The sequence below is a fragment of the Merops nubicus genome, unplaced genomic scaffold (assembly GCF_000691845.1).
Source record: "Merops nubicus isolate BGI_N331 unplaced genomic scaffold, ASM69184v1 scaffold1124, whole genome shotgun sequence".
Classification (NCBI taxonomy): Eukaryota; Metazoa; Chordata; class Aves; order Coraciiformes; family Meropidae; genus Merops; species Merops nubicus.
This window is the reverse complement of record NW_008604640.1, coordinates 79,957-91,837: the sequence shown is the minus strand read 5'-3', so window position 1 is coordinate 91,837 and position 11,881 is coordinate 79,957. Positions and strand designations below refer to the sequence as shown.

The 11,881-nt window shown below is 35.2% G+C and overlaps 1 protein-coding gene across 7 annotated transcripts in view; it reads right to left on the bottom strand.

Moving 5' to 3' along the window:
* The window catches only part of NRCAM (neuronal cell adhesion molecule), a 70,252-nt gene extending 58,940 nt beyond the window's left edge, over positions 1–11,312 (bottom strand). For 3 of the 7 annotated variants that reach the window (XM_008939050.1, XM_008939052.1, XM_008939047.1), the window contains exons 1-6: positions 11,204–11,294; positions 8,880–8,897; positions 6,834–6,939; positions 3,775–3,971; positions 2,766–2,888; positions 2,247–2,417 (exon numbers count right to left, since the gene is read on the bottom strand). In XM_008939050.1, the coding sequence (XP_008937298.1) occupies positions 2,247–2,417; positions 2,766–2,888; positions 3,775–3,971; positions 6,834–6,939; positions 8,880–8,897; positions 11,204–11,294 (706 nt within the window). Of the gene's footprint in view, positions 1–1,740; positions 1,798–2,246; positions 2,418–2,765; positions 2,889–3,774; positions 3,972–6,833; positions 6,940–8,879; positions 8,898–11,203 lie in introns of all 7 variants that reach the window. The other 4 variants (XM_008939045.1, XM_008939049.1, XM_008939048.1 and 1 more) reach the window with 3 other exon arrangements.
* Between the last annotated feature and the right edge of the window lie 569 nt (positions 11,313–11,881).

Here is an 11,881-nt window from a genome sequence, read left to right as displayed (position 1 = left end):
TCAGCAGGACTATTATGGGGAATAAGGTCACTGGTGTGAGTCATAATGCAAGACTGAAAGTTACAAAAAAATCCTGGGCTTTCAACAAAATATTGTATTCAGAAATATAAACCAAGGGGATAAAAGGTACACTCCTTTTTGCAGTATGCTTTATTCAGTATTTTCTAGACAAGGTGAGGCACCTTCTCAGAAGTTAAGCCTTCCATTCTCCTCTAACTATATATTTAACTTTAATTCAAGGTGTTCCCCAGTCTGGAAACAAAGAATTATTGATTAACCTGCAAGAAATAACCACAGTAAACAGACAGTTATAAATATAAGGACCAATTCTGACTTTATACTCTGTTGGCTTTTGAAGTCTTACTGTATTGCATGTGCCTTTATGGAATTCAGAATAAGAGTGCTTTCTGTAATAATAGAATGTTTTCTGTAAATGCTCCAATGTTCATTTAGAGCCATTTTAAAATACAGGATTAGATTGCTCTAAACAGTAAGCAGTCTGAATCCTTACACTAAATTATTGTATTTTTTAAAAATGTGAGCAGAAACATAATAAACTTGTTTAATATTAGAGTACACTTACTGATAAATAGAACACTTAGTTTAAATACAGTATGTGTTACGAATTCCTTAAAAACTAGTACATGAAGAATTTCAGTTGGGATAAAAGGGCAGGATGGAGCCAAGAAAGCAGTTGACAGTCATAGGCAATAATTAATCTACCCATTTTCAGCACGGCTAATGACTGCTGACACATTTTGCGAGACTATGACAATTCAGAAGAATTACCTCTGGTATTTCTGAGTTGTAAGCCAACTCAATGGTGTTTTCCTCACCAAGTGTGGTAAATTCTGTGTTCAAGTACATATTTATTTTTTTCCTGAATGACATCTTACTTCGATACAGAGAATTGAAATATTTAGTGCCCCTGTCTTATTTGAGATTTCCATAAGTTATGGTTTAATACGTGCAAAGCCTCACTTGACAAGGAAAAAGAAAATAGAATAAATATCATCTATTTTCTAGCTCACACAGTGTCCAGTGGAGAGCCTAGGACCTTGAGTGTTCCAGTATCAGTGTTGCTCCAAAGTCAGCCTTGCTAAAAACACATACACGTAGCTGGAAGGATTTAATTCACAATATACAAAAGACCATTCAACATAGATGAATGTGAATATCAGCTTAAACACCAGACAAACAAAACTCATCTTCCCCCTATGAAGTTATTTATACAGATAGTATCAAAGTGTTTAGATTTTAATTAATTACAGTTTTACACTTATGAAATGTTAAAAAGGAATGGTACATTTAATAAGCCATTAAATGTGAAGTGCATCCGTTAAATGCTTAATTGTTGTTATTTATTACACAGCATGTGATACTGAATAGTCCTAGTGATAATGAACATATCAAATGACTGGACAAACTGGAGGAAAAATATAAATTATAGAATCAATCAAAGAGACAGTTTTTTATAGCTGCCACAGTGTGAAAGATTCATTTATTGTAAGATTTCATATTTTGCATGAGTCACATGTCACAATAAGACTGAAACATTATATATTTAGAATGAGCACACTGTGCAGTCCCTTTCTAAAGTATGTATTATCACCAGCACTAATAGAAACCTTAATTAGAAACTGAAAAGGGAGCAAAAGGTTAAGTAGCCATGGAGGTGAAGTTAGTTAACTAAATGCTACTGTGAAACAGGGAGTATCAGTGGGGACCAGTGTAACTCACCACCATAAATATCAGTGTCACTCAAATTAGCAGCTATAGTGTCATTCAATGAATCCACTGAAATAAACAGAATATCATGAAGAATGCATAAAAGAGGGATAAATCAAAGTACTGGGAATCAAAAGGTGATGATGTGACCACAGCAAGTTAATCAAATGATTGATTAATTTGTTTCAATAGTTACAATAATCATAACTCAATATTCTTGGACATGAAAACTATCTGAAAACTACTAATTTTTTTACACAGTACCTTTAAAATATTTCAAATATTTGAAACCATTTTTCCAAAAGACAAAGCCTTGTAAAGAGAAAAAAATGCTTTTAAAATTAATCATATGTCAGGAAAACTGGAGATTACATTTTAAGCTTATACAGTAATGTAATTTCTTATTTAGAATGAAAATGAAAAAATTCCCTAGTGTAACACTACTTAACTATGAGAAATAACTTGAGAATTCTGGATAAATACTATGTAAACATATAATTAGGCAATGCAATACCTACTTGAAAAGACTTTTACAGAAATGGGTTGTTTCTGCTGTATAGTTTGCGTATGATTAAACCTTGCATAGCAGATATAGTCCTCCCGGGTGTCTTCTGGTTGTACATTTGAAAAATAAAGGTCCCCATTTAGACCTTGTGAAACTCTTTCACTTTGAGGCAGCCTTTGGAAAGCTAAGGGAAAACAAGAACACATTTATCTCAATTATAATACACAGTCCATTATTATGATCTGCATTGATCCACACTGGCTCGATTATGCTGTTTGTGGGTTTGTAAATGTATAGACCTTTCTGAGTTTCATCTTGAGCTCCCTTGTCTTCCCATTCTCCCCCAGTGGGTTAAAAAATAGCTGCTGGTGTCTGCCAAATGTCTGCTTGTTTCTTCATTTCTTCAGAAACGGCAATTCTTTGAATTTTAACTCAGAGGGAAATTCCACCCTCTGCGATCTGGGTAAGCAATGATCAACCATGCAGAAAAACTGCAAAAAGTAAACTAATTCTGCATGAAAACCAAACTCACCATTATCCATCCAAAATATTATAGGTGGTGGTAAGCCAACAGGAGGTCTGCAGTGCAGTACTAGGGAATCCCCTTCCCGAACATGATTTGGTTCTAGTTTTTCTTTCGTCCATAAAGGGGATCCTACAGAAAGTAATTTTAACATAGAAACTTGAGATTGACAAAAAGTCCTGAATTTAAGGAAAAAATGCACATAATATTCCAGAAGAAAAAGAACCACATGCATAAGAACGTTAAGTCCTATCATGTTTACTAAAGATTTAATTTTTTTTGTTGTTTATTTTCTTAGGAGAAAACAAGATTTCCTTCAAAAACAGCAAAGATTTGCTACAAGTATAATCAACTGATGCACATTGTGTTGGCTACTCACTAGAGGTTTTGTAACAGTATCTTCGAAAGTTTTAACTACAATGATGAAAAAAATTATTATGCATGAATTTAGAAAAACAGGTTCCTGGAACAGTATGATACACAAGAAGTTTTATTAAAACATGTGAGAATAGCACATTTTAAACTGAGAAGTTTGAAAAACTTATCTGAGATAAATATCACATAAAAAGCTGTATAAACAGTTCACTATTAATCAAAATTCTTTAGCTATATTCTCTTTTTGGTCCTAATCTGTTCTGTATTAGAGCTATTAGAAAAACTAAGGAATACATGCATCAAAGGGAGAATAAGAATTGTCCTCATCAATGATGTGCATTAAAGACTAAACATTTTATTCTAGTTGTAGCATCATATATGCAACCCAATTTCAAACATGATAGGTCATCCAGATGTACCCAAAAATACCAAGAAAGCATCTTGGTTATTAAATGTTTTACACAATATTGGCAAGAACATGCAATACATTATTAAATCTAAGTATCAGAAAATATACAATACCTTATAACATGATCACTGTGATGATTAACTTTTTAAGACATGAAAAAAGCATGAAACATTCATAAGAAAATAAGCAAACTGAAAAGTTTCACATTTTATGAACATTAAGAGCTTCACTTACTAGAAGGCCTTATAACAATATTGTTAGAAATGGCTGCTCCTCGTTCATTCCTTGCTGTACACTGGTATACTCCTTCATATGCTTCTGCCTTCCCACCATTCATAATATTTATGACAAGGGTGCCTGAATTTGGTTTCATTGTTACCTGTGCATCTTTATCTATATCGAAATGAGTTCCATTGCGTGTCCACGAGAAGCTAAAATAATACAAAGAAAAATAAATGTTTCTTCTTCAGTTGCCTTTTGTAGATTGTATGGAGAGAAAGAAGAAAGAAGTAATTTTCAATAATGCGGAGTATTTTTTTCTTTCACAGGTAAAATTTGTTCCCCAACTAAATTAACTAATAGAGCATGTTTTAATATAAGAAATCTCGCAACACTTTAAGAAAAAAGTCTTGGTTAAACTTAACAGGAGCCATTTCAAACTCAATATTTTTTAGAAAAAAAATTACATTAAAAGATTCTGAAGTTAATTGTATAGGGAAAAGTTGTTATTTTATTTCTACTAAAAATGATACAGTAACACCTGTGAGAACTGATATTGCTAAAGCTGCATTAGCATTTCCATTTGAAAACCTATTGTAAAAGGGTTTATAAACCTGCCCCTAAAAACTTGCTCTGAGCTGAAATGTGTCATCTCAGGTCCCAGCAGGAGACCATTTCTGTTAATTCATTTGGCTATTTTAAAGTTATGCAAGTGAATTAAAGACTGTGTGGCGAGTTTGATTCCTTTTCACTACTCTAATGCAAGCAACCATGATTCTTCAAATGAAATTTTGCAGTCTGATAGCCCATAATTAATCTAGAAAATTGGAGTGTTACTCAAAGCAAAAGATGTTTTGAAAAGCAGTCACTAAAAATTAAGACTATTAGAACTTATTTAAAAAAAATGTAAAAAAAGCAGATTCTCGGTCTACAACTTATACTACTGCAAAGCACTAGTTTCTTACTTAGTTTTTGGTAATGGTCAAAAGTATAGTTACAAAGAGCTAGACCAACGCCTCTGAAGTGATGAGCAGTCAAAGGTTCAAATGCTGCAGAGCAGTTTTTGTACTTGTTAACATTTTAGCTTCATAACCTTAAACACAAACACTATATATGCTCACTGGGTAGCGTGCTTCCTGAAAACAAACTTCTATGGTATTGGAAAAGCTCAAATTTTAAGTGACTCCAATTGAGTGCTGACCTTCTGCAGGAGGAAGGCAGGACTGGACATGGTATTTGCACTTTGTGGTGGAGGAAAGCAGAAGAACTGGACCTGACCAGCAGCACTGCTCCACATGGCAGCGTTTTCTGGGAGGCCTAGCATGCAGAGTGAACCAAGAGTGAACACTGTGGGTGAAGCTGTAGAATGTGGGGTTTCTGCAATTCTCTGCAACCAATAACTCTGAAGGATACAGGGAACCATAGCATTGCTTCAAATGAGAGGAAGTAAGTGTGGTATGAAACCCCGAATTTGAGATCCATGAAAGTCAGAACCTTTGCTGCTCAAGCCAGAGGTAGCAGCGCATCCATAAGCCTCTATGCCAGCTGCTCTCACCAACCAGAAGTTACCCTGTTGTAGCAGACAGTTCATACTCTGGTCTGAGAACGTTCATCTTCAGCTTCAGAACTCTGAAGCATCTCAAGTACCTGCATTTGCAGGTCATCATGACTGACAAACCAGAGTGACTATTGAAATAAAGTATTTGGATATAATTTCTTTAAAAATAAGCAAGACTAACAAGCTTATGAAACTCATTAGAAAATTCTGCACTTAAACCCTGTCACTTCCTCTGTAACAGGACAAAAAAAGACACACAGGTTTGATGGGAAAGATGAGGCTGTATAGAAGAGTGCCCTGGCACATGACTAAGATACGTAACTCAAAGACAGGGCTCTCATTCTCTAAGTTAACTGCAACCCAAAAAAGGAGTTCAAGAGAAATATATGCAGAAGCTGTATAGTTGTCATAAAGAGTGCAATCATCATCTAACTCCCCAGGTCAACACCCAGACTCTTGGGAACAGCACTGTGCCTGCTAAATTAGAATGCTGGTAAACACAGCAGCTTTATGGCATGCCTAGCATTAACAGAACACTGGAAAGGGTGACAGCATCACAGATAATCACCATCTTCTCCATTCTGATACCCAGCATGATAATGACCGTGATCCCAAGGCAACCAGAAGGAATAATGTAGAAAAAACACTGGTTATTCAGAAGAGGTATATTTAAGGAGCTCAGTGTGTCTCTGTATAGACAACTATAGACTGACCTTGCTAAGTAAGCTGTAGCATAACACTACTGAGAGCAGAGAAGCACATTTTTCTCTAGAGTCTCCAAAATCAGCAGCAGTTATCAGCAATGCCAGGATGCACCACAGCTACTGCTCTTTCCCGTAAAGGGACCCAGTATATTGAAATGAATTTTCAGAGATTTCAAGATACTGAAACAGAGCCTTAAAATGGAATATGATCAGGAATTTGCTTTATACTTAAGAGTCACCATTTCAAAACCAAACCTTCAGGCTATTAAATACACTTGGTAAATCACGGCTCCTGATCATTAAAACTGACACAGATTACATAACTTCCAACAAAACGCTAACGTATTTCAAGATGAGCCTTGTAAAACAGAATGATTTACAAACCTTTAAATTTGAATTTAGTAGTGTTATTCTGAATTTATTCAACACCCCCTCTCCTGAGACACTACACCTAAAGCTGGAATGTGGTCCAGTTCATAGCATGGTATGCCTCTTAGTGCTTTCCATAGGTATTTACCTACCTGCTCCTCTAATAACTATTATTTTATTGTTAGGCCTTTGAGGAGAAAAAAAAAATACTGCAGTTGCATGATGACTACAGAAAAGTTTAAATAGTTTAAATGTCGAGTATGAGAACAGTCAAATTTATGCCACTATCTGGTGGGTTAAATTAAAGGTAGAACTGTGTGCATGTTTCTGTGTGTGCTAGCACAAACATATCCATATACTTGTCAGTTTACTAAAGTTATATTATTTTCTCCTAGTTTTCCTATGCTGTTAGGCCAACAAAAGCAAACCAAAATGATACTAACCTAGGAGGTGGCTTTCCTTTTGCTTCACACTGTATTACAATATTCTCTCGAGGGTCAACAATGTAATCTTTTGGAGATTGCTGAGTTATCGTAGGAGGTTGTGACACTTCGTTATGGAATATAAGAAACAGAGAGGCATTTAACAATATTTTCAAAGTATCAGCATGACAGTTTTGAAAGCAGAGAAAGCAGAATTGTAATTAGCAACCAAATCATTGACAGAAGAGTGGGATTAAAGTTTCCTTTGTATTAGGAGGCTGAAGGCCTCTGTTCTTGTAAATACATGTACCCATACTAACTTCCAGCTGAGCTACAGTGGATGATGATCTTGGCCCAAAAGTTTAATAAGCATCATTTGTCTACATCAGATTTCAATAGATTTTGACAAAACCAAAGTACGCTTGAATTCTAAGTCAAACAAATCCAGAACGAAGAGTTGCGAGATGTATAACCACACAAAATAGTTTTTACCACACAGAAGCAAAAAAAACCCTTTTCTTTGTATTTCTAAACATTTTATGTATTTCCAAATTCTTTATGGGTGTGAACTTTTCACTCATTTATTGTGTTCAACATATTGAATTAATCTACAAAGCATTCTTTTTAGGAGCTACTTTTCAGGAGTAAAAGGTCTGTTTTAAGTAAAAGTGTAAAAAACTTCAAAAATAGTAACAGGTTTCTAAATTGAGTAAATGTACAAGTCTGGTATTGATTCTCCTTAAAAAAACCCATAAAAATATAGTCAGACTTGTGAATTGCCCCAGGAGAAACTAATATTAAATATTCACTATTTACCAAGTACTCTAGAATGAGTAGCACAAAACAGAATTTGTTCACCTGACAAATAGTTGGTGTTTACCTATTTAAAGAAGTTTATAATCTGATACCATTATCTACATTCATTTTTGCATTAAAAAAATCCTGTTTACAATACTAATATAGTGAGAAGGGTGTCCTCCTCAACTTTATTCATCAGTTTATCATTCAGTGTCATCAGAAGGAACCAGTTTAGTAACACATCCGTGAACATACCTGCCTAAATGTTGTAAATTGTCTGTCCAGCAATACCCGTTGCTAGTACTTTGGGTTAATTTCTAGCCACTTCAGCAAAATAGTTTAATCATTAATTGTGTTCTCATGCCTCACTCTAGCCAGTTAAAGCTGTAAAACTTGTATTTTTATTTTAAATCTTCCCTACAGTTACACACTCAGTACTCTGTTGCACAGAAAGAGGTAGCTGTCTGTAAAGCCTGGGAAAAAAAAAAATCAGATCACGGAATCATGATGAGATATAGCAGCTAAGCAGAACAGAACAGGCCATGAAGAGCTGAGTTCTACTCCTCTTCCTCACTGCAAAGAGGAGAGTGCTTAAAAGGAAAGGTGACATTTTTCCACAATGACGACTTTTTGTGTATTTCTTTAGAGAGGCACTTTGAAGACAGCCCTTTCCCCTCTCAGAGGCAGTTCCTGGGGTCAGTTCATGTCAGATGCTTACTTGGAAAGCAAGCACACTCTGGAAAGGGACAAGACATGAAAGCTGCCCAGCATACAGGATATTCCACCTGATGCACATCAAAGACTTGACGTCTCCACTCTTGTGCTATGCACAGCACTTAAAACTTACTAAATTAAACATGACCCTAGAGCTGAATTAGGAGATCCTATAAAAGTTGAGGTCTACTTAAATAACTGTATCCACAGTTTTTTAAAGGTGTAAGAATATCTCCAGCTTGGACATGTAGAATAGTATGTAAGCATATATATTCCAATGAATTTATTTTTTATTAAATATATTTACTCCTGAAAGTAGTAATGAAATATTGCTTATGATGATATTAAGTAAATATTTTAATGTTCAGATAGCACGCAAATGAAAATCACACAATTATTTTCTGAACACTGCATGCACAACACTTCTAGTTACAGCAAACCAAATTATGAACAAAATGTAAGAATCACACGTTTTTGGACTGCAAATTCCATTTGCAATACAACTGGTATTAATTTTCAACAGTACACAGGCTAGTTTTGTGGACAAGAACTTACATTCTTCTAGAAGTTTTGCTTTTATTCCCCCATCAGAATCAGCAGTAGAATGGATAAATGGAGATTAAAGAGAAACATTTGTTAGTTAAAAGAAAATTAGCATTTTTGAGAGGGAAGGTAAGTATCTCTGACAAATACATTGGTCACCATTAAAAAGGAAACATTTAAAACATGTAGCCCTGTAACCCAGGTAGTGATGCCTGGAATTCTAGCCACGATTTCCACTGTGTCAGATATTACTACGCTTATCTCAAAATTCATGGTATGAGAAACTTTTCTCAGGTGTTGACTTTTTAAGGGCAACCATGGCATGTGATTTTGGCCCTGCAAGGACATAAAACACTGATACTGAGGAGAAAGCAAATCAGAATTAATGGAGTGCACCGCCCTCATGCTGCAGTCAAAATCAATCCACCCATACTATCACATGGAAGAACAAAGAGAATGCTTCAGGCTAAAATTAATCTTACAAAGACGAAAGCACCTAATTCTGCTCAACAGACATGCAATCCTTTCTGGTTTGAAAAATAACTAAAGAAAAAAAATTTTAGTCATCATATCTTTATTGCTTACTTCAAATATTTTACATACATGTCTTCTCAGTAATAATGTTTTAGTGCAAGTCAGCTTGCTTTTGGTCAGCTAACTGTCAGCCATCCCTTACCTACTCTGACATACAAATGAGGATAGGAGATGCTAACCTGGATCAAACCTAAAGTTTCAACTACTCAAGTATGTTCTCGCCACCAGGTCTCTGTGGTAAGTATCCAGGGTAAACCCACAGAAAATATAAGTCCTCCCCTTGTGGTGGTCTCCCAGAGCCCATTCTAATAATTATTTATGAAAACAATGACATCATTATAGATGTAATTTGGGTTTAATATGATTTTTGGCTAAAAATTCAAGTATGTGACTTTGTCAGATCTAACAAGGTTATTAAATGTTACATAGTAGGGAACAAATTAATTGAGGGTTAACATGATACATCTAAAAGGGCTATCCATTTTTTTTCTATTGATGTATTTCTGGTTAATTTAACCTGAAGTGTTGCTCTGTACAAAAGATACTAGAGTGGTGCACACTTTATGTAGCTCCTAAACTACAAGATGGATTTAAAAAGACTATTCCTACCCTGCAAAAAATTTTAGGGAGAAAACTCAAATATAGAAAATAAGGCATCCATTAATCAAACTTTTAAAACTGTCATTAAGGCACAGTTTATTCTCTAAATGTATTCACAGCACAACAAGTCTGATGTGATTCAGACGTATTGATCTTACAGAAATACAGGTCATTGGTTTGTAAATATACATGGGGAAAAAAAACACCAAAGCAGTTGCAATTTATGTCAATGCTTATGGAAGAAAAACATGCATTTATGGAAGGTGGGAAGGTATCAAAAACATGGGGTTAAAGAAAGCCATGCAGATTAGAATCACAGGCAAATTTACTGATGTATTAATCTATCAGTTTAACACCAGCCCTAATGTGCTCTTCTCTGGTAATTAGTTTAACAAATGAATAGTCACTGTGAGGTGAAACATGGTTCACTGAACTCTGAAAATGTGATCATGCTTATCTTAAGAAGAAAATAACAACATGAAGCATATAATTTCATAAAATTAGCTATCAGGGCTATAAAATGCAAGCAGTTACTAATGCTTCCCTTTCAGTATGGAGTGCTACCTTCAAGGTTCCCCACCAACGCAGTCTTATACTAGAATTTCATATCTTGGGACTTCCTCTCTCCTAGATGTTTCCTCACGGGCTAAGAGTTCCCTGCCCAGCACTCATGCTTTTCACTTAAAGTTAGGTACTTAACTGTCTTCAGGCACTGCTTAGGGAATTTAAGAGCCTAAATTACTCTCCCGGATCAAAACGTAGTCTGTATGAATTTTAGCTATTTGAAACTTTTACTAGATTTCACATCAGCTCCTGGAAACATCTTATACGAAGATAAGGGTGATTGTTTACAGAAACTAGGAATTGTCCTGGGGTTTTCAGAAAATCGTCACTATGATCTTAATTTCACAAATAAATAGCATGTAACTGGGATTCTCTGCCCCTCATTTTGAAAGAAAATGTTCAATAAAGGCCCACCAAAGTGTGAGAATATTATGTTAACCTTCCTCAAGTGAACAACCTCAGTCATTTTATATGTACAGTTTTTTTTGACCTTCCGTAAATTAGTGTAAATAGTCATATTGTCCTGACTGCAGTGAGCAAACTCCATGCTCCACGTGAAGTTATCTTAATCTTCCTACACAGAAATTATTTAACTAATCTTCCATTATTCTGCACTTATTTAGCAGGCTAATACTTACAGTCAAGAGGTACATCCAATGCAGAAATCATTTGGCACAGGAAGAGGACCAAGGAAGCTTTGCTTGCAGGTATGTGCTGCTTTTTCATCATGATTTTAGGCTGTATTGGGTAAATTAAAATTGAAGAACGAAATTCAACTTCATCAGAGTAGGTAGCTTGTAATAGTTCTGTAAAGATAGAGAAAAAACTTGGTAAATAAAAATAAAATAATAACAATATGTAGATACTATGGAGAGTTGGAGGAGCACATTTTAATAATCTTATGAGATACTGGCAGTCTACATACTATATCCAAGGATAACAGGTACACCATGTGCTCTCATGAAATCAGAGATCCAGAAGTTCTTAGGACACCTAGACCATAGCACGGTCTAAGGAAGCCAGTGAACAACTCCTGTAACTTTGTTGAATAGAAATACAATATCTATCCTGAGAAGAATAAAGCATCACTTCAACTAGTTAAAAAACAGTATCTACTAAGGATAATAGGCCTCTGACGTAGACTTAGGAGATCAAAGCTCTGAATGCCCACCTAGTCTTTCTTTCAAACACCCTTGCACAATTCTTGGGAAAAAAAGTTATTTTAGGCATTTATTCCAATGAAAACATGGCTGGCCACAAATCTTCTAAGTAAACTGGCATCTTTCTTAAGCTTTGAGCTAGGTATCTTATCTTCT